This window comes from Phoenix dactylifera, chromosome 17 (assembly GCF_051530095.1).
Source record: "Phoenix dactylifera cultivar Ajwa chromosome 17, Ajwa_hap1_PhDact_Kaust_v1.1, whole genome shotgun sequence".
NCBI lineage: Eukaryota > Viridiplantae > Streptophyta > Magnoliopsida > Arecales > Arecaceae > Phoenix > Phoenix dactylifera.
Window position 1 is genome coordinate 13,054,695 of NC_143206.1, and position 22,695 is coordinate 13,077,389.

The window sequence follows — 22,695 nt, forward strand, 5'->3', positions numbered from 1 at the left end:
TTGGATCGCTTTTAGCATTATTACTAAATATAATTTATTAGTTGATATAGAGTTAATTCTCATACTTATTCTTTTTCATTTTTTTGCTAATTGCAGATTTGATCGCATGTTTTCCTGGAGCAGTGAAGATTATGTTGGATATAGATTTTTTTTTCTCTAGTACAAGTAGGTTGGTAGAATTAATGCTATTATTTCTACTCCTACTTATTCATCTTGGTTGGTGTTTAATGGCTGGAATTATTAAACCGAAATGCAAATCTTTATACAAGAATACATCTCTTGTTTACTACAACTATGGTGACACTGTTTTGTTTTTGTTTTTGTTTTTTTTTCCTCACTCTCTCTCTCTCTTCCTCTCTAGGAGTTATCGTAGCTAGGAGCACTTAAGATTGCACTGGTGGGACTTTTACCCTTAGGATGTGTACCATTAAAAAGAACCCTAGCTAGCAGGAGAATTGCAGAACTCCCTTAATCAGGCACCATTATTGTTCAATTCCAAGTTAATGACAAAGATTAAAAGCTGGCTTAATCAAGAACTACAAAGCACAAATATCATAATTATGAGGTGCTGGGTGACCCATGACTTGAAAGACTTGCAATTGCCCTTCAGTCAGAACAGATGACCCATGACTTACCAAGCCAAATGTCATACCACACTATTTTTTATCTATATGACTGATTGGACGAGCACGAAAGGAGGAAAAGCAAGGATAATAATATCATTTCATATTTTTATTTTATTAATATCCGTTATATTAGGGATATTTGTACAATAACAAAGTTTTACGAGAGTATACATGCAAATACCAATTTTTAAAAGGTATTCATGCAAAATCTGATATTTAGAAGGGTATCTATGCAAAAAAATCCTTCTTTTTTTAATTAATTAGAACTTTGAAGATGTTTCAACAAATAGAACCTTAAATAAGCAACACAACAAGGACTCAAACAAGAACCAAATCTCACATGCGCTTAAATGTAGATATAAACGGGCTCCAGTCCATCGATTGCCAGAACCAGCAGGACCAAGCGATGCTAAAACAATAATTTGTGAAGGAACCTCCTTTTTCGTACCAATCCTGATCCTGAGATGTTCCAACCACTTGATATTCATTTCAAGTACACAAAAACAGCCTGTGCAATACCAACCATCTATGATGACAATGTTCCAACCTTCACACAAACAGCTTTTGGAATACAAATGGATAATTTTTATCCATGTTTTGCTCAAGAGAACAAAACTCTGGCCATTGCAATAGAGAACAATTGTCGCGCACAAATCAACCATAAACAGGGTGACAGGGAGTAAAATGATTAACTTAAATTAAACATTAACATGAACAGTCAATTTTACCCTATTTGCAAAAAGCAGCCTTTACAACCATAGCAGAGGCTTGTTTTACGAAGCTCCTAACTCTTTACCTATTTACATTCCCCTATTCCACAGACTAGCTCAAGTAGCTGCGGATGATTTATTTTCACAAGTTTGAATGAATAAACTGAAACACCCATGCTACAAAACTACGTTATACCACCTTGGATAACAAAATTTAGTATTTACTCTCCTTTGTCACAACTAAGGAACCCCTTCCCAGTTTAAAGGTCAGCTTCCATCTATCAGCATTCGAGAAAATTGTGGTGATCCAACGGACTTGACCAGCTACAACCAGTAGACCAGCCTAGAACACCAAGGATCACATCCACACTAGAGCACGCATTGACCTGCGAGCGCTCCATGGATCAAAAACAACACCTATAACTGGAAGAAGACTTAATTAGTTTGAAAATTACCAGGTTGTCATAGGTTCCTTCATAGTGAAACAACATGACACCCATTCCTTTTCTTCTGTCAATCTCTGCCTGCTTGGTCAAAAAATCGAAGGTAAGATCAATGATGCATCATATGTTGTAAGAATAAATGTTAAGAAGTCCGCATGTCACCCACCACACAAGAGCATATTGTAATTCCACCAGCCGTCAATGCTGACGTAACTTCAGCCATCATACCTGTAATCAACAAAAATTGAATGCAGTAATTGGAAATTAAATGCAGCCTATACCTATGGTACTCAACACAAATGGGCTGCTCAAATGGAATCTAATTAAGATCGGAAAACCACAAGAATGTCAGAAGTACATTTAAGACAAAAGTAACTACTTACAGAAAATAAATCACACTCACAGATGGCTCAAAAAGGAAGCCTTATTGAGATCAGGAGCTAGGCGTGGGAATGTGGAAGAGCAATGAGGTTCAATTAGGAAACAATGATAATCATTATTCGCAATACGAAACGAAAAAGAAAAATGAGCAAGTGAGATGCCTGGAAGAGAGATTCAATGTCAGGACTCAAGTGTCAATGACAATCAGATGGTTCAAATTGCCACCATGGCAGATCATGACGTCAAAAACTGACAAAAGTAACATGTGCTGGAATGGTGCAGGTGACTTTCTTAACAACCTCGCAGAACTGTTGCACTAGATAATACACAACTTAACACAGCATCATATAACTACTTCTGTGATAGTGTATGGGAAGGGGCGCATACCTTTTCGATCAATACATACGACACAAAACCACTGAATTGCATGACCTTCCACATTGTGCCAAGAGGCAATTGTGCTGGCTTTCCAGCTTTCTAAACCAGGTAAAACTTCCTTGTATGCATGTACATTAGCATGTACGAACTCAGCAAGTCCATCTCCACGAACCACTGAACTGCCATTAACCATAAGATTCATTTCCTGCATACATTCATTGTGCTTCCCATTGATCTTAGATATGCCAACAATATTTTGAACGTGCAAGAGATCTTCAAGTTTTCGCTTTGTCGAAGATGATTCTTCCATGTTCATTAGTATTTTCTCCCATTTGGATTTTCTTTCCTTAGTGGGAGAGCTGGAAAATGTTTGTTCATAATCACTCTCATCCTCGAGATCAGCGACAAAATTATTTACCGTATCTGCAGTTATTTCGGATGCAGAGCGTGCAGCTTGCTCTCTCAAAAACTGGATGAATAGAAAATTTTGTTAATAAGATAATTAGAAAAGAAAATAAATCCGATCAATACTCTTTGCTTTCTCAAAAGTCAAAACTGTACAGCATAAAAAGAAAAGTGGTACCTTCATAATTTTGTGTCTGGCACTGCGAGTTTTTGCATGCTGCAACCATTGCCGATGCCTCTGGTAAGCAGATTTGCCTGATAGTGCCTGAGAAAAAGAGATTACACTGAATCAATGAAAATATAGCCAAACAGTAACCCTTAAAGTATTTCTGCCACAGTAACACATAAGAGAGTATGGTAAAAAGTAGTAAACACAGCACAAGAAAGGCAGCTGTCAAGGTTTTTAAAAGCTGTGATATAGTGACTCAGACAGATTAACCAAAAAATTGGTTAGTCTAAGCAAAGATGGAAGGTGGAGAAATTCTGAAAGGAGCTGAGATTTTTTGATATCTTGACAAATGTATCAGGAATTAGATATTGAAATTTTGGCTTATAAGGTAAAATTGAGTAGCAGCCATTTTCAGATTTTGAGATACTTGATAACGAAGTACATTCTAATGGAGTAAAAGGGTGGTTGAAAAAATTGTGGCTAATATATTGATATCAAGATTTTTAGTTTCCGTATTGGACCCTGCACCCATGGCTTACCAGTACGGGTAGGGTCAATATGGTACATCACCATCATGACACATGGTGCACTGCTGGAGGCTAGACAGCAATTGTACCATGTTTTGGTAAAATACTGTGTCAAGCCTTTGTACCACATCGATATCTTATTGGGTCGGCATAATACGCCAAGTACTAGGAGGTACAGAAAACCATTATTGGTATCATTTGGGCTGATAATAAACCTTGAATTTTAAATATACCTTATCAATAAGTGCATGATATGGATAAAAACCAAGATTTCAAAGATGAAGCCCTTGGAGCTGTGTAACCATGATGGTAAATATAAAGACAACAGATTCAGTCAATAAAAATGAAGATATTAATTTCAATGGTGCAACATTGAGAGTGGGATAAAAAAACGAGGAATATGTGACAAAGTTACACAGCTGTTTCTATCCATGCACAGAAAGATGAAGGTGCTAAATGATGTTCCAAAGGATACAAATTTCAGAAATCAGGTAGTCTTGAGAAATTAAATTCTTAGCAGCATGTTTTATTAAGCAATTTAGATCTTTGACACTAGGCAAAACAACCTTGGGCAACAAATCTTACTTCTGTACATTTTATTCCTGTCCCTCATCTATTAATATCTTCAGGAAAACACCACTAATCAGGAGACTTCACAAGTGTGCTATTTTTTGGTTGACTCAGTTTACATGTGACAATGTACATAAGTATCGAGTAAAGATAAATAGGATAACTAGTCAAAATAATGCAGAATATAAAGAATGCAACCGTAAAGCGAGCGAAAATGAAACAAGGTTCCAATATGCCATAGAGCAATTTTTTAACTTACAACAGTTTCTTTGGGAGGTATATAGGGTGTTCTATGTCATCACATACTGATTAGACCTGTTATTGAGGTTGTATAGTATAATTTTGTACATTCACAAAAGTATACATGTTTAACATAGCATTCACATATTTTTTCTCCCATTCTTAGTATGACTTCTTACATTAATTATACATCCCTGTTATATTCTTGTTTCCTGGTATGCATGCCTCACTCAATAGGTATAAATCCTTAACATAAAGTTAATGCTCTAATTAAGTTCATTGATAAGAACATTTGCTTCAAAAAGTTCAAGAAATCAGTACCCGGAATAGCAGTTTAAGATCCCCAAAGACCTAACATGCATGAGCTACCACACATTGCCAATCACCACAGTTTATGTATACCTGAAAACAATCCTAGCAGACCCTTGATCCAAAGCTGATCATTCTATATACACCAAGAGCTACTCCTAGGAGTTTTATCGGTTAACCGAGGAAATTCTATTTGACGAATTCCAGACTATCATCACCTTGTAAGATTTCAGGTTTCAACATCAGACGAGCCAGAGAGATGTGTGGAGGGGCAATTCTGCACACCCCCTCGACCCTACTCCTCCATGATATTTTGGAATTAGTTGAATACTGATTCAGATAAAATTTTGATAACATCGGATTGCATTTGGGTCTGTTGCCAAGCGGAAACTGAGTTCCCAATTCAGGCCTTCCTGCAATGCATGGCAGACTTTGGGATTTGGATGCATCATTATGTAATCTGCTGAGCACTTAATTGTAAATCACAAAGCATGTCTCATTCCCAAAGTCTTGCCATGTATGGCAGGTAGACCTGAACTGCAAACTGAGTTTCTACTTTCCAGTGGACTAAACCACACTCTAAGATTTGAATATGAATTACTATTTTATCGTAAACTCAATAAGATTTGCGCCTAAAAGCCCTCCTACGATTTTAGACTTAATCATATATGGAAAGTTATAATAAAGAAATGCGAGTGAAATGCTATTCTGAGGGGCCCTAACACTCCAGTTTCCTTACAAGCATCCCCTTTCCATCCAATCATTTTTTACAGTTGTCACTACTCATGTAATTCATAATCTCTACCCATGACCATGCAGCCATGCACACAGAAGTCCTAAAGAGACCAATCCCCAGTAAAATCACCGCTGATTTTTAAATCTGATGTATATAACTCCAATGTTTTACAGTGCGGCTATTGTACTCAGGCGATCAAGGACCGCATAGTGCATAAGCAGTAAGTACTTCAAATGGTTAAAATAAATAAAATATATTAAATATGATATTAATAGCAATATTTTCTATAGACAACATTAATATTAATAATAAAAACATCGAGCAATTTCCAAATAGTACTTAGTATTTTATTCTTAATAGTAAAAACTATAGCATAATTAACATATTGATATCATTGTATACACATATTTGGTCCTCTTGATACTCATATCCAACCAAAACATTAGCATGAACCTGCCTTGATTGCATGAGCCCGCAAAAAAGTAGGCACATATACAGTTGCATCATGATAAGTAGGCTGCAACTGAGCCGCATAATGCTAATCCTCCAATGTATATGTCTGTAAAGTGCTAAGTCAACCATCCTTTCGACCTATACATGACTAGACTGCATATAGTAGCTGCATAGATGGTATGTGACGTGGTCAAGAGACTGCATATGCATATGGGCCACATATGCAGCTTCATGCACTGCATTTTAAAACACTGGATACCTTGTTCAAGAATTTAATCGAGTGGGCATCAAACAAGCAGAATAAAAGAGATGAAAAGGAGGAAGCAGCGACTTTGCCAGGTTTCTTGTTTTTCTTTCTTCTATTATTTTTATAATGAAGCTTGTGACATGCCTCCAAGCTATATAACATCCTTCCCTCCAAGCTTTCTATTTGTTTGCCTCATTTAGGGGATTGGGTGAGAATTCAAAGTGGATTTATGTATCAGGTTTTGATGCAGGGCTACCAATTCTTTCTTTTCTGGATGCGTTATATAAACTCGACAAGTTATATGTGGTCTATAAGCTCATGGTGCGATGGATCGCGGAGTCTTAATAAGAAAAAAAAAGTCTTATGAATAATATACTAGTTATTAGTCATGGCATTTATTTGTTATTAATACTCATCTTCTTCAATTAAAATTGTACCATATTGGCACATATCCTTTTATATTCCAAAAATATATTCATGGTTCACGAGTTGCTATGGTTGCTGCCACTAGGTTTAAACAAATTGAAAAACATGTCCATCCAACAGTTTTTAACGATTTTGCTTGATTGGTCATTACCAAAATCATTGAAAGCTACTGTATTTGTTGCATGGTTATTTTTTCTTTTCACCCTTCTCTAAATTCTCCAAGGTCAAAATTCCAGTTGTACGGAGTTTTTATCTTTGACATCTCTCTTAATAAAGGTTTGAAATACCAGTTAATACAGTATGTCTCAACCCATTGGTGATACAAGGCATTGGTGTGGACAGATATTGCCTAGAACATACTAAAGTTGCTTAAATCAATCCTAGAAGCAATTTGGAGTAGAATTGAGATTTGCTTGCCCCTAACTGAGTAGTATTGCCTAATACTGCTTGGGATGATTACAATAGCCTCTCTTGCAATCATTCTTGACCGTTTGAAGGTGAAAACAAAGGTCAAGGACAAGGGAAGACTGCCCAAAGAGATTGGCTTGTGGGATCGAAGCTTACTTTCTATTTTTGGGATAGTAAATCATTCTAAATGGGAAACCTTCCCCTCTCCTTTTTTTTGGCTTATTTCTTTAAAAATCCAAACCGAATTCTGTGTCTGACTCAAAGGAAAAAAAACATATGAAAATTTTGTTAGATTAAGATTAAATGTTGTTTGATCATCGGATTCATGCATTTTAGAGTATGAATTTAGGATCAAAATCAAGGAATTTTTGAGGACTTGGGTTGAACCCCTAAAACTTGCTTGTGTAAATTCAAAAATAACCCAAAGGAGACCATACCAAGGGTCTATCAACTGCATCCATGCATACCCATTGATATCCTTTGTCAGCACAATCACGATATGGCACGTACCCTTACCTCCAATTGGTACACTCACGTATCTCAATATTTAACATTGATTAATCTAGCTGGTTCAGGGTTAAGATTAGCAACCAATCTAACCCATAAAAAGAAACCAATCGACGAAAGCATTTATGCCTCCCTGATAGATATTAGCCATTTATAAGGCTGCAAATGGACCGCGTTGACCCGTGACCCGACCCGCCCCGCCCCGCCCTGGTTAGGCCCAACCAGGATCCGAATTAGAGGACCCGCGGAGCCAGGCCGAGTCCTAAAATTGGACCCGTTCTATTTTTGGGTCGGGTCTGGGTTTACTGAATTCAGACCTGACCCGACCCAAATGACCCATATATAAAGTATTAAAATATTTCTATAAATAATAAATAAATTTGCTTTCAAGAATCTGCTATTCAGCGCTAGCTATGCTCCTATCCTACCTTGGAGATAATGTCGTTCCACAGGGCGAGATGGGTTTGACGGTGCTTGCAACTATAAATTTTCTCCTCCAGATGTATCAGGAACAGCCGCCCCATCCCCCCTCTCTGTATCTCTCTTTCTCTCTGTTTCTCTGTCTCCTTCCCCCTTTTTTTTTGCCTTCTCATAGGTAATTATTGCTGATTTCTCTCTCTTTCAGAAAACGAGAAAGAAAGATATCTGCAACAATTAGGAAAGGGAAGAGACGAGAACGAAAAAATATAGAAACAAGACAAATTTGAAATGGAAGAGGGGACTTGAGGAGGATCAGGGTAATGATAGACCTGAACTGCGAAGGAATGGGACAAGACATGGCAAAGAAAAGAACAAGATGAGGAAAAGGAACGCAGCCAGTTGTTGCGTATATATTATAATATGCCTTTTTTATGATTTTATTTTATTTTATTTAATTAATTTTGACACATACATATATATATATATATATATATATTGCCGGTAGATGGTACATGGACCAGAAGCAGCGAGGAGTAGGTAATATTTCACGGAGCAGCTGAGATGACGAGTCGAGGTAGAAGACGTTGGGGGTGGTGTTGTAGAAGGCCATTTAGAAGGGGGAGGTGGCTATGGGGAGCACGCAGTTGGCATCGTATTCGATTATGATCTGGCAGCCATGGGATGAGCACTTATGGTTATGGATAAAGAGAGACCATAGCCAGGCTGAGCTTTCGGACCCGAACAAGCGGACCCAAACTAGATCCAATTTTTTTTGGGTTGGGACCGAGTTATATATGGACCCGACCCGATCCGAATAATTTGTGAAGAAGCTCCGGTCGAGGGGTTGGATCCCTAAGTCCCCGGTTTGGACAGTTTTCTGTAACAGTGTCATGGCCAAGTACGGAAGGGCATATCTTTGCCGTGATCCCCACGTTCAACTGTTAATCCGTACCTATCCACCCGATGTGATAGAGCGATACTCTGTTCGATTCCCCTTTGATCCGTTTGGTTACCCGAAGCCCATGTAGAGGCACCTACGGCTGGATCCGTCATCTTGGCAAGAATTCCTTCAAAATTGGGAACCCACCGATTGAAAGAAAAAACGGACAGCTCGACCGATTTCCCATACCTTCTTCGTGTCTCATGTGTGTGGAACCAGGTCTTTTTCGAATGACCTGTTGGGTCTGCTGTGGACCCGATCCGATCCGACCTAATTTTCTATTGGGTCGGGTCTGGATCCAAAATTACGATCCGAACAAAAAACGGGATCGGGTCGGGGTCACTCCAGACCCGGTCTGACCTAACCCATTTGCACCCCTAGCCATTTAGCCCCTTTATTTTTTGCATTTTACCAACATTTTCATGTGCTAAATTGCCAGTTTTTGGCACGTAATTAATACTCAAAAAGATACTTCTGATAATCCACAACAACATGTGGAGCCTTGTTTCATGACACATTTTAAGATGAACTACAAGGGAAAATTGAGGTCAACCTCGTGGATTGACTTCCACTTTATGCTTCAATTCTTGTTAATGGAATATTAATGTCCAGTCCTTGATTTCATTGGCCATGTTACATTTAATCCCTAATCCAAGCACAAGTATGTACAGAAGCACGTATAATTCTATGCACATCAAGCCTAACTATGTGGAAAAAGAGCCCTAACTAGGAATGGGGACTAAATGCAAAATGCTATGTATACAAAGGACTAAATGCATAATGGCAGTCGAACTAAGGACCAGATGTTAAGTTCCCAATTCACAAACCTTGTTCTCCTCTGCACAAGTTAGTCATACCTCTATTCACTCGATGGCTCAATCCTGTCTCCCTTTAATCTTTAAAAAAGAATATCAAATATCTCTATATAGTAGATTGAAAGATTGATTTATCCACGTCATCATGTGGATGTCTAAATATAAATCAGCTCAGGCGATCACTATTTTGATTTATCCAAGGCATCTAGGGCATATTTAGAATACTCCAAAAATCAAGCACAAAAAACAATAGCTCATGATTTGATGTAGCTGTATTAGAATGTTGAATGCAGACAAAGATATTGGAATCAAACTACTCAGGAACAAAAAAATAACATTTGTTAAGAGAGAAAAAATGCAAAAATACTAACATTGTATGTGATTATCTCAACAACTTCAGCATTAGCAAGTACATGCATGGGCGAAACAAGATTACCGTTGACCTGCAAAGGAAAAGGATTAGAAAAAAATCTGATTGTATTAGCTCATATTCTAGCACCAATCTACAAATGTACCTTTGCAGCCACCATTTTGTTGCCAATTTCAGTGTGAATCATATAAGCATAATCAATAACAGTAGCTCCTTTTGGTAGGTTTTTTATCTGCAAGAAATAAGATAATAATATTAAAAAAATGATAAGCATTTTGATATTATTATTCCTTATGTGCACTTACCTCTCCTTTTGGTGTAAATACAAAAATACGGCTCCCTAATAAGTCTCGCATGATAGTATCCACAAACTCCCTAGAACTCATGTTACCGACAAACTCTTCTTGCCATTCTCTTATTGCGTTGAGCCAGCCAATCTATAAAAACACTACCAATAATTGGAATGTGTTCCAGTCCGTATTTTCAAAAGATTATCAGACTCCCATAAATAAGGTTACCAACTACAAAAGATTGACGTCTGATTAGAAGAGCATGAATACCCTGAGAGCAATATCTGTACTGTTCAAGCACAATGACTTTCCCTTTGAATTCCTGCTGCTGGGCATTCCATGTCCCACCTTACCAGAAACTACACCTCTCCCACTGTAGTGAGCAGCAATACCTCTTTCAGCTATTAAGTCCATATCTTCTGTTCTTATCTGCCAAATTTCAAGTCATTGAAACAAAGAATGACTATTATTCTTTGAGAATAAATGAAGAAATATCAACAGCAGAATACTACTGTGATGGCATAACTAAATAAATCAAACTTCCAAGACAGATAATACTGTGTATCATGGAGATCACCTGAACTTCCAAATGGAACATGCTCTCATACAGAAATGGTATCACAGTGGTATGAACACTTTGATAGCCATTAGGTTTTGGAGTTGCAATGTAATCCTTCATCTGTTAGGTAAGAACATTAATTTATTAAACACTGGCACCTGCATAAGAAAATTGATAGAAGATGTACATATAGATAACTCTCACAGCTTGAGGTATTGGAGTCCAGATTCCATGAACAAGACCAAGAACGTGGTAACAGATCTAAACAAGGCACAAAAATAAATGAGGTCTTCTTGTAAAGCATTGGATCAAAGAACATTAAGATTGGCAGAAGAATGCCACCTGCTGTGCACTACAAAAAGGCCCAACTCCAATACAAGTTTTTGGCTTTATAACGATACGAAGCTGAATATAAACAATAAGCATATTAATAATTCAAAAGGAAGCTTTAATTAAAGAAAACCAATAACTAAGATTTTATAATCTGTGTCAATATGGCTGTCAAGACAAACCTGTGCAATTTGGTTGACCTCATTTATCGAACTCTTAGATTTCAATGCAGCTTTATATATACTGCAATGTAAAAAAAAAAACAACGGAAAAGCATTCATCACCTCACCATCATTGAAGTAATGAGCAATGGTGCACATGTAGTCATTTCCTTATTCTGTAGAAGACAGATGAAGACTGTAAATAATAAAAGCTGATCAGAAAAATAAAAGAAAAAACAAACAGATCAAGTTCATTTTTTTGAAACTCATGTAAAAGATGACACTCTTCACTATATATCAAGGTTGGAGAAACCAGTACCGGACCCCGTACCGGTTCTCCAGCGGGACGGCTGGGTACGGGCCCGCGTCGTGCTGTGCAGGGCCCGTGCTGGGTACGAATTTTCAATTTTTTTAATTTCGCGATTCGTAGGTAAAGTCAACAAATCGATTGCCGACTTTACTTACGAATCTTCAAATTTTTTAAGCGGTCGACTTCTATTTCAAACGAAATAGGGTTCGGCCGCTTAAGCGGCTTTCATCTTCGGCGCCGGCCCCCTCACGGCCTCCGCCAGGCTCCGCCGGCGTCCTCTCCCTCTCCCTCCCTCCCCCACTCTGTCTCTCTTTCCTTCTCCTCCTCCATCTCCAGAATGGCATCTCGTTTTCTGAGTCGGAACTGTACTAGTGAACCACCGGTATGGTTCGAAACGGGCGAAACCGGCCGGTTCGGGTCGGTTCCACCAACATTGCTCTCTCTCTCTCTCTCTCTCTCTCTCTCTCTCTCTCTCTATATATATATATATATATATATATATATATACACATATATATATATATATATTCTAATTGAAGTTTCACATTTTGTTCACTATTATTTATATTATTGGAATTAAAGTTCCCTATATTGTCTGCATAGATTAGACTGCTGCAACATCAAAGCCAAAACTCATGTTATCTGAATAGCACCACTGTTTCACATCATAGTTGCATTTTTTTGGCGAACATCGGCCCAACCAGTATCAGTGAAGGCCCTAAGCAATAACTACTGGCATATTTTCTAAGATGTAAAGGTTAGTGGTACAAATCAATCAAAAAGTTACTGGTCCAATAAGCATCATCACCTCCAGTTCCCATCATAATGGCATTTTTCGGTGAATATCAGCCTAACAAGCGTTAGTGAAGGCCCTGAGCAGTAAACACCGGCATTTTTTCTAAGAAAATAGAAAATTTAGTGATACACATCAATCAGAAAGTTGTCCTCATAAGCATCATCAAAGGCCTAGAGTTCCAAAAGAGGTTGATAAGACCTGAGAGATGGCTATCCAGAGGCACCAAGAAATGGGAGCTAGCCGCATGGTTAAAGGACCGGGCAGTACTGAAACTAGCTCACAATGAGTATCATCTGTGGTAACAGAAAAAAAAGGTCCTGTAAAAGATGTCATAGGTTACATGAGGCTGAGTTTTGATGTCAAATCCTGCTTAATCAGCTCAGACATGTACTTCTATGGTAACAAAACCTCTACGAAAGAAGGCATTGAGAAACTATGTGCAACACAATTGGTAAGCAAAGAGACTGTCCATCATGACAAAGAGGGAACAGAAAAAAAGAGGAACCTAAATAAACTAGAGGACTGATATTATACATTTTAACAGATTTCAATAGGAAACAAAGTGACTGGAAGCTAAGATGCACCAAAAGAAGAAAAAACATGAAATTTACAAACAAAAACAAAAACAAGCAAAAATTGAAACTCAAGTGACGGGTGAAAATAAGCTGAAACAGAAAGTGATAAAACACAAAACAGATTAATAAAATAAAATGAGCAATCTTCCAATAATTGAGAAATAGTAAATTAGATCCTTTGAGTGGTTACGACAGAATAAAGTGTGCCGAGATAAAGTTATACAGGATTTAAGATTTGAGTTCGGTGGGCAGAACTATAAGTTGGCTAACCAACAGTTTATTACCATAATCCATATGGTTGAAGTAGGGATACAACAACACCTGAAATTGTTAAAAAATTCAAGACAAGCTCTTTGATAGCAGCTATGCCTAGAACTTCACGAACAAGGTGGAAAGATGATTAGAAAATTACTCACGAGTTGATGGGATATACTATCTGATTCTCGCTGAGGTAAATCTGATCAAAGTCTTAGAACTCCATTCCAGAACCATTGAGAGCCATCAATCAATTTCAAAATCCAGCTTCAACAAATGATGAAGTCATATTATGGTTACTGTCGGGCAAATTCGTCTAGAGACCATACTGCTATTTAGGTCCTGATTTAGTGGCCTTTTGGAGAGTAACAGAGAGTAGGAATTTTAGAAAAAAAATTCTTCAAAGATTTTATAATGGTATGGGAATATTATCCTGGAGATTTATACCATGAAACCTAGAAAAAATATCGGAAAAGTTACCGGTAATGCAATTTCTGACAGCTGCATACATGCAGAATGCAACACTACATAATGCTAGCACTAACAACAAAGAATCATGCAATTGAAAAAGCTCTTGTCCCCCCCAACCCATCTCCCTTGGAAACCAAACTACCTCCAAAAACTAGACACCAACAGAGTTTGTCATAACTTTCTCAAAATCAAGTTTAAAAATGATTCCCTTCATTCTGTCTCCCAACTTAAAACACATTGGCAAGCTAAATCCAACACACTTAAAATACCCTTGCCTCAAACGATTTTAACCTTAATTATTATCAACGGAATTTTCAAATAAAATAACATGGCAAGTAAAAAATGGCATGAACTGAGGCACTGTCAAATCATACCAAGTTCTGAATCTTGTTAGAAACAGGTCAGACTTTGTTGTGGAGAACTAGATAAACATGAAAGCTGGAATTGGAAAAATTATGTATCACAGCATTGAGCAAATAAAATACATTATGAAAAACTGCAGATCCACCTAATGTCAAATTTATCTTATGTAAGAGAGATAATGCACATGCTTCAGTTCATGTATTCCTTTGTACAATGTAAACTTGCAAACAGTAAGTGTTCATGCATGAATAAATGTGCCAACTACCAAAAGCATACCAAAAGTAGAATACAATTGAAGTTCATGTCTGGGCTAGAATATTATAGACAAGTTGCTCATTTGAAAACCAAAAGTAGAATATGTTAAGCTCATGTCTTGACCTGTATAGTTCCTTACATACAGACCGAACTTCAGTTTCCACTGTCACAAGATCTAAAAACTGATCCTCCTTAATTCTTTGCCTCAGAATCCTCTTTGCCTGGACAGAAAAAGGAGTATAGAAACAAAAATTATATTCCAAACATGTATAAATGTGATTGCAAACATCAGGCATCGGCAAACTTATTTTGTTATAAAAGATAAAAAAGAAGTACCTCTTCTAGTTCTTTCTCATGATCCTTATAAAGTGTTTCAACTCTTTTCTCGAGCTCAGCAAAATCACTGGGGTTCGCATACATGAAAGACAGATATTCCAGTTCTGACTGCAAAGGATGATCGCATTCATCGGTTGGAAGAATCCAGATTGAGGATTAACAATGATATTACAAACAGAGAAAGAATGTCTTTAACTGGGTCATAAAATTTCTTCACACTGTCTTGACTCAATTGGTGAAAGCAACAGTAGCCTGGTTTCATTGCCTACAGTCTAAGCAGTAGCATAACAATTCATTGCATGCCAAAGTTGATGTGAGCCAAGTCATACATGTGGTGTATGACATGCTATAAAGCAGATGGTGCACCATCAAAAGACAGAAAAAACACCCAATTGAAAGACAGCAGACGCACCTAACTTCCACCTAGATGTGCCCATAGAAAAGGGGAAAAAAATCTTGGCTATATTGAAAATTTTTTGAATTGATCTTCAAGCAGCAAAACAAAAAACATACTAGCTTTAAAAAATATATTTCCTAACAACTAAGAATAAAAGAAAGATAAATGATAAGTCACTAAACATAATAGAAGACACTATAAAGAGTGATAGGGAAAAGAAGCTAAAATTAAATCAAAATAATTCTCTGTTAGAACAGAGTGAAGGCAAGAAACGACTTCTTCCCTAGCAGTGTTGTTTTGCTATTGACTAGAATTTAGAGACTGGCTTTTGCTCTGCTAAGTTTTTCTACGATGAAAGTAAGACAAATAGCTTCAGGTGCCTGTTGGGTTATATAGCTTCTTGCCTAATACACAGTTCACAGTTTCATATAATAACTACTGATGTTTCAACTATATAAAACCAGGTGATCCAAGGGCTTCTTTTCAAATGAACTGTACTGGCAAAGGCCTTCAGATCTATCCCAACAGTCAGGTTAATCACAGCTTACCATCAGCTTAAAAAGGGGGAAAAGATAAAATTCAAAAGTTACAAAGAAATCAACTCTATCTTTCCTGACGCATTCTAGGAGCTAGTAATGAGTATCTTCATGCAACCAAAAATGCTGCATTCCATCACATACCTTTTTATTACTAAAATGAGCATATGGTCCTAGCAGAGATTCAGATGTCAAGTCTGAACATTTCGGTTACAATTTGGGAGATAAGAAACAACCCACAGTAACAAATACAGGGCTTTTTCCTTCTAGTCAGAAGTGTTGTTCTGTGAAAGATTTAGTTGTAATTTTAAGATTCATATTTTTACAAGAGACTAAATTTGATTAGTTTACAGAATCATTGTGGTTGTTGCACCAGACCAATCAAGTTCACAAATTTTTTTCTATTTAAATAATTAAATCAAGAAAAAACTTGAGCTTGAGAGTCTGTCATTGCATCATTGATCAAATTCTTGGAAAGGATATCAAATAATTGGACAATACTTTAATGTATTTAGTCAAAAGGCAATATTCCTGCTGGGCAAAAAAATTTCAGATAGGACAGATGCCATTCATATAGTGGGGCCAAAGGCTGGTGATGTTGGAACGAGTTTGTTGTATCTCATACTGTGTGTGACAGGGCACGGCCTATATTAAGAGTACATATCATGCCATTGCCCCTCTTAGTAAAGTTTTAGAATTTTTGTAACCCTCCAACCCTATCCTTCCTCATTATGCCAGCCAACCAGTTTAGCACCTACCAATATGAAACCTAAACCTCAAAATATTACATCAAACAATTTTCATACAGACAAAATAATTTTCCCCTCAAGTAATAAATTTATTTGTTGATCACATAACACTCCAAAAGCACCAATCTACTTTTCCCAGATTTCAAATCTTTAATATGAACCATCCACCTCTCCATTCTTAAATACAATATAACCAGATTACCAAGAAGGGTAACCTTGAGTATCAAGTGGCTGGATATTCTTACTTGATCAAACCTAAAATTCAGCTTCATTTTGTAAATGACATTTCACATACTCAAATTTGTTTGCACTTTATATTTTTCAAAGCATTCTTCCAGAATTCCATATTAGTATTTAATCCTACTAATAACTCTGAGATTGTATATTCTGCAACATGTGTAAAGTAACATAAGCTCCAAACTAGTCCTTATTGTATGACCATTGTGATCGGAAATTTACTAGTCTCACCACAACCATTTCCAATGCCTTTCAGAACAAAATCATTTCCTATGTTAATAAGTGTTTCATCTATATTGGATAGAATTGTGAAAGGATGTTCCACTGTCTGAATTTTAAGAAACCTAAATATAAAAGATATTATATATATGGAAATGCATATAAATTCGGCATTTAGAATAAAAGAGAGAAATTTGTAGGTACAATGATGTGTAAGCTCTACAAGAAAGATTTCATCAAGGCTAACCTTTATTTGGTACATTCCTAGAAGCTTTGCTAAGGGGGCGAACACCTGCAGTGTCTCCAATGCAATGCTGGACTGCATAGGAAATGATGCTTAAAACAAAATTAACCAAACAACTCAAAGTACCTGAACAAGAAATGGAAAACCAATACCTGCTTGTGCTGTGGCATGTGTGAAAGAGTACGCATATTATGTAATCGATCAGCCAATTTGACAATAATAACACGAACCTGAAACAGGCATTCTTTGATTAATTCTAGCAAAGCCAGTGAAATGTTACACATGATTCAGACAGTGCACAAGAAAAGTACCTCTTCTGTCATGGCAAGAAACATTTGCCTTAGATCATCAGCTTTTACATCTTTTGCTGAACTGTTTGTGTTTTTGCACTGAAGTTTTCCCAGCTTGGATACCTAAGGAAGCGAATAACAAAGAACCTAATATAATTTGGAATACACCAAGGGATTAACAAATGTGATCTCCAATATGATGACTAGAGCTGTATGCTACCTTAGTTTCTCCCTCGACAATGCGGCGCACAGTAGCACCAAACTCCTTTTCTATTCTCTCAAATGTAACTATATTTGTATCTTCAACAGTGTCATGTAATAAGCCAGCAGCAACTGATTCCCAGTCCAGCTCCTAATCAACAAAAGCCACATTAATCCACAAAACAATATCAGCAAAAATCATAGTGCTATATGAATTATAAGATGTCGTCCAGATGATAAGTATATTAAGCACAGAACAAGTTCTTGGGATAACAACTTACAAGTTCTCCAAGAATCCGGGCAACTTCAACTGGATGGATAATAAAGGGTTCTCCACTTCGCCGTTTTTGACCATTGTGAGCGATAAAAGCCAGCTGCACTGACATAACCACTTTTTCATATGGTAATTACATGTAGTAACACTGAAAGATTCAGGGAAAAAAAACTCACAATAGTAGGAATGCAATTTATGGTGACTATCTGAATATACACACCTTCAAAGCGTCATTTACTAACTTCAACTCCTCAGGTGCAAGATATGAAATAATTGGTTTCAGATCCTGGTGCATGCATTAAAGAACACAAGATGTCATAAACTACCAAGCTAACACATTAAAAGAAGAACAATGTTGGTGAGTCATTGATAGCCCAAATCATCCAGTATCAAGCTTAGATTTTTTTTTTAAAAAAAAAAAAAAGGGATGACAAACCATGCATGAAAAGATCATAAAACAACGAATAAAAACAAGATCTTGAAAAGTAGATATTAAATTCCCCCGTTTCAACATCTTGAAGCAAGATAAAGGCATTAGAACAAAATTTCTACACATGTAGTTGGGAAAACCACCATATCACCATTATATTGAAGGACAGCAAAAACACCTAGTAAAGCTTAATCTCTTGAGTGCTAGTCTCTGCCACAAACAGACAAATAGGAAGCAACCACAGCAGCCCTTCCCCAATGGGCACTTGAATCTACTATATAATAATCACATTTGAGTGCCTACAGAAAATAGAGTTTCACTTTGATATAGAGATAGATGTGACTTATAATAAAATAATAAATCAATTGTTGAAGATGACAAGGAGGAAGGCAAAGGCAAAAAGTGGGAGAAACTCATGATGTTACTTCTATTTCACTCTTTAGCATGGCTGCAGGGTGAAGAATTTCTTTAAAGACTTTTAATTGATAATTTTAGAATAAGCAAGTTAACATGACTGATATATTGGTGCATATTTCAAGTTGGAGAGACTGTAGTTACAAAATAAGGGAATAAACTGATTAGGCTCACTAATCATGTCCTAGTTGTTGCTAAACAAAGAAGAGCAGAAAACTTACAAATATATTGCACTTCCAGATTCAACCATTGCTGCACATTGACTTGAAGAGAGGGCTAAGTAAGTTGGTTATTCCTTGTTGCTATAAATTTGCTAGAATATATGGATAAAAGTACAAGATACGGTACAAAAGATACGGTACCGTATCTTGAGAAAAATTGAGAAAAATAGCAACAAGGTATAGAAGTGTACCGTATCGTACCATACCGAACTGATAAGGTACCGATACAGTACCCGATACCGAGATTGCGGACGTTGCTAGAAAGAATCATTTGCAGAACCAATTTTTGCCTAGTCTTGCATATTTCTATCCACTTTATTCTAAAGTCATTTGTACTGTTTAGCACCACCTCGATGTTAATAGTTTTTCCTAATTGTGCCCCACTTTTACTTTCCACCACTTTATATTTACAAGAATTTACAACTTACAATATATGATGGGTGTCAATAAGACATTTTTTATTACAAATTTTAAATGTGCCCTAGAGCTCTTTCCATTGCCCAAAAGAACCAATATTATAAGATACTTCGCATGCACCGGTGAACTTTCACTTTGTACAACGTGCACAATGCATCAAACTTACCACAAAGTACAAAGGCAAGTGCAACTCCAACCATTTGCTAAGCTGTCATTTTATTCTGTCCTTAATATACATGATTTAACTTATAAGGTCGCCTAAAGCACAAATACATATTTTCGCTCAGCATAACTGTTGGTTCCTCGGTGCTAAAATTTTTGTCTACCCCACGTATGGCCACCAAAAGTTTTCAGTTCGATAAAGAATTAAACTTCATTTCTTTGTCAATATGATCAGACAACAGCAAAGTAAAGATCCTAGTACAGAAAAAAAAATGACTAATCAATATAAGAGAAAAAGGAACAGAATAGGATAACCATATTATTCCATGATCCGAACACGAGGTCCAGAGTAACAGGGGGGAAAAGAAATAACAAAAAATTTATACATACCTCCCATAATGACTCAGGAGAAATGGCATTAGAAGGTTCTGAAGATGAGAAAGAATAACTCAGCTTCCATGTTTTGCCAGAGAAAAAGGTAATACATGACCTAGTAAACCTTCCAGAGAGCACAAGATCAACAGTTCCTCTATAACCCAAGCCGCTATCAGTATGGTTTTCACATCTCCAGTTGGCCTGGAAAAATCAATTAAAAAACAAAATTATAGTATAAATCTTACTGTTAGCATCCATTAACGAGTTAGAGATATAACTGACACATATTTGATGAGGTAACTTTATAAGATGATTGCTGATATGAGATACCATATCAGAACAAAAGAGCCTTGTGAAGTTGCACTTACCTAACAATTATCTATTCATATAAGTAACCTGATTTCAGTGAAAGACTTAACAAAATGTGGTACCAGTTTTTCATGAATACCATGCATATGTGATATTCTGCACTTTCAAAGTGGGGCGTGTAGATTTTTGTTGGGTACTTGTCTGCAAGGTGGCAGATTATCCCTGATATCTGACTAAAATATGAAGGAGAATGTTTAGTTGATATGATATTCAAAATCTCTGCACATCCAAGCATTTTTAAAAAATATTGTTTTGCGGATTTCCTATGGCCAAAAGAATTTATAATTCCTTTCCCTCCAACCATAGCAAATAGAGGCACTGACAGAAATTTGGACCAAGGTTATCTGGGATTTACAGTGAAACACATCAAGTAAAAGCATGACCTATTGGCTTTAATAATTGACATGTTCTCTTTATACCAATCTTACGCTAACAAATTTTCCAAGTTACTTAGCAAAGGCATACTTTAAAGAAAAGATGATCGGTGACCTTTTCTTCACTCTTGCACCATCTTGTATAGTACAGTCATCAGACAGACCTGAATTCCAAAATACAATAGATTTTTCCTTGTTTTTCCTTGTCTAGGCTTCCCAAAAGACAACAGTTAAGACTTCATATTTTAGGACAATTCAATAAACTCAAATTCCTTCCAAGCAAACTAAGGTTAAATTGCACTGTCATATCTGGCTTTCAGAACCACCACTAAATGCCTAATTCAATCTAAACTTGAGTCCAGTCTGTCCAGTATGGCTTCAATATAATCTAATAATCCGGCATGTCTCCAGGGCTGATTGTTAAATAAAATGTCTTCAATCCTGTTCTACTCAATCCATACATAAACCCTTACAAAGCTAAAGCAAATAAATTAATTACCAGTTCCCGAAACCCTAGAAACCAACTACTTTCCAAAGCAAAAAAAAAAAAAAAGAAACCGATAGAGCTTATTCAATAACCAACAGAAGACGAATTAAAAGTTGCAAGAGAACCAAGAACTTACCAGGGGGTTCACATAGCGTGACGATCTCCTCCTCCTGCCGCCCTGCCCCTCCTGGAGGTACAACGAGCACTGGGGAAAAGGTGTGCTGGCGAGCGACCCGGTCAGAGACCTCGGCGCCTTCCAAGCACAGGACAACACACTGCATTCATACCGCCCACTCCCACTTCCTTCTCCTTTAGAAAGCTTACAGAGATTCAGGGACTCCAGAGAAACTGTGCCATTCCATCGTATTTCCAATTCGATTAAACCCAAAACCCTACTCACCAAAATCCAAAACCAAAAAAAAATGCACAAAGAAAAGAATTCTAACAACCCTACCAGACATAGACGGCGCAGAAGCCATCGGTCGCCTCGAAATCCGAATCAAGAAATCTCATCGACTCCAAAGAAGTTTAAGGTCTCCAATCATTCGGAAAAAAAACCAAGAAACGGAGAATCTCTGTCGATGGAGAAGAAGAAGCCACCACTCCGTCGGTTCAAATTAAAACCTCTTCGATTACTTTGGAGATATCCGAATCTTAGAAACGATCGAAAAGAAATCCAAAGAAAAATAATTAGGGTTTGAAACGGAGGATCGGAGTCGGAGAGGGATGGAGGTGGGGAGAAGAGGAGGCGAGTGGGGGGAAGAAGAGATAACGAGGAACGCGAGGCCACACACGGCCGCAGCTCAGAAGATTTTATTCTGATAATTTCTTCTCTATATATTTCTCTGACGTCCTCCCTGCCCTTCTGAAGTACCAGGCACGAATCGTGAAGTACCCTCATCTATGCCCCGCGAGTCGCTTGAAAGAGACCCGTTTGATCTTGATCCAACGGTTTATATCATTTTTCGGGGGGGGGGGGGTGTTGATGGGTTACGGTACACGGTGATTTGATCAACGCTGACGAACATGGTAGGACAAAATGCGTGCGTACGTGGTTGCAGGGGATCGGGATGGGTACGTACCGGCCAGACTTTTGTGGGACCGAGGCCGAAGCGAGCTACATGTGTCCGTGATGACGTGCCTGTCTTTGTTCGGACACGTGGCAGGAGGACGACACGTGTATGGAATACTTTTCTTGTGGCGACGACAGTGGGCGGTGGGCGGTGGGCGTTGTGGCTTGTGACTCGTCAAGGTTGGACGGTCATGGTACCTCATGTGGGGCACATAGGAAAATATGCTAGTGTGACAACTATTTTTTCCCCACAACCGTTTTTTTTTTTTGTCATTTTTATCTTGCCTTGGAAGGGTGATAGATGTAATCATTATCTTATAAATCTAAAGCAAAAATAGCGTCAAAGCAACCTATCAATCACCCACCTATTCATCATTCAGTATATCAGTTCAATAAAATTGAACAAAAAGAATCATCACATTTGATATAGATCATTTTTAGTATAG

The 22,695-nt window shown here is 37.4% G+C and overlaps 1 protein-coding gene across 2 annotated transcripts; it reads right to left on the bottom strand.

Moving 5' to 3' along the window:
- Positions 1-1,301: 1,301 nt before the first annotated feature.
- Positions 1,302-22,109, bottom strand: LOC103707264 (putative GTP diphosphokinase RSH1, chloroplastic). 2 transcript variants are annotated; one of them, XM_008791684.6, is made up of 24 exons: positions 21,632-22,109; positions 21,314-21,525; positions 19,963-20,148; positions 18,149-18,214; positions 17,936-18,028; positions 17,674-17,805; positions 17,475-17,576; positions 17,316-17,393; positions 17,167-17,238; positions 14,782-14,889; positions 14,569-14,666; positions 11,442-11,502; positions 11,272-11,334; positions 11,134-11,190; positions 10,948-11,049; positions 10,641-10,799; positions 10,386-10,517; positions 10,226-10,312; positions 10,082-10,153; positions 3,122-3,208; positions 2,548-3,007; positions 1,946-2,007; positions 1,792-1,860; positions 1,302-1,722 (listed from the first exon to the last, which is right to left on the bottom strand). In XM_008791684.6, the coding sequence occupies exons 1-24, from the start codon at positions 21,654-21,656 to the stop codon at positions 1,618-1,620; spliced, it is 2,688 nt and encodes an 895-aa protein (XP_008789906.1). In that variant the 5' UTR covers positions 21,657-22,109; the 3' UTR covers positions 1,302-1,617. The 2 variants fall into 2 exon arrangements, with proteins under 2 accessions (XP_008789906.1, XP_088569533.1); XM_088713407.2 differs by lacking the exons at positions 21,314-21,525; positions 21,632-22,109 and adding an exon at positions 20,396-20,743.
- Positions 22,110-22,695: the final 586 nt, after the last annotated feature.

Excerpts from the sequence above, each read along its gene's own strand:
- LOC103707264 (XM_008791684.6), bottom strand. The coding sequence starts at position 21,656 with ATGGCTTCTGCGCCGTCTATGTCTG. Across the intron at positions 17,239-17,315 it reads ACATGCCACAGCACAAGCAG|TCCAGCATTGCATTGGAGAC; the intron begins GTATTGGTTTTC and ends TTTCCTATGCAG. Across the intron at positions 10,313-10,385 it reads TATTTACACCAAAAGGAGAG|ATAAAAAACCTACCAAAAGG; the intron begins GTAAGTGCACAT and ends TATTTCTTGCAG.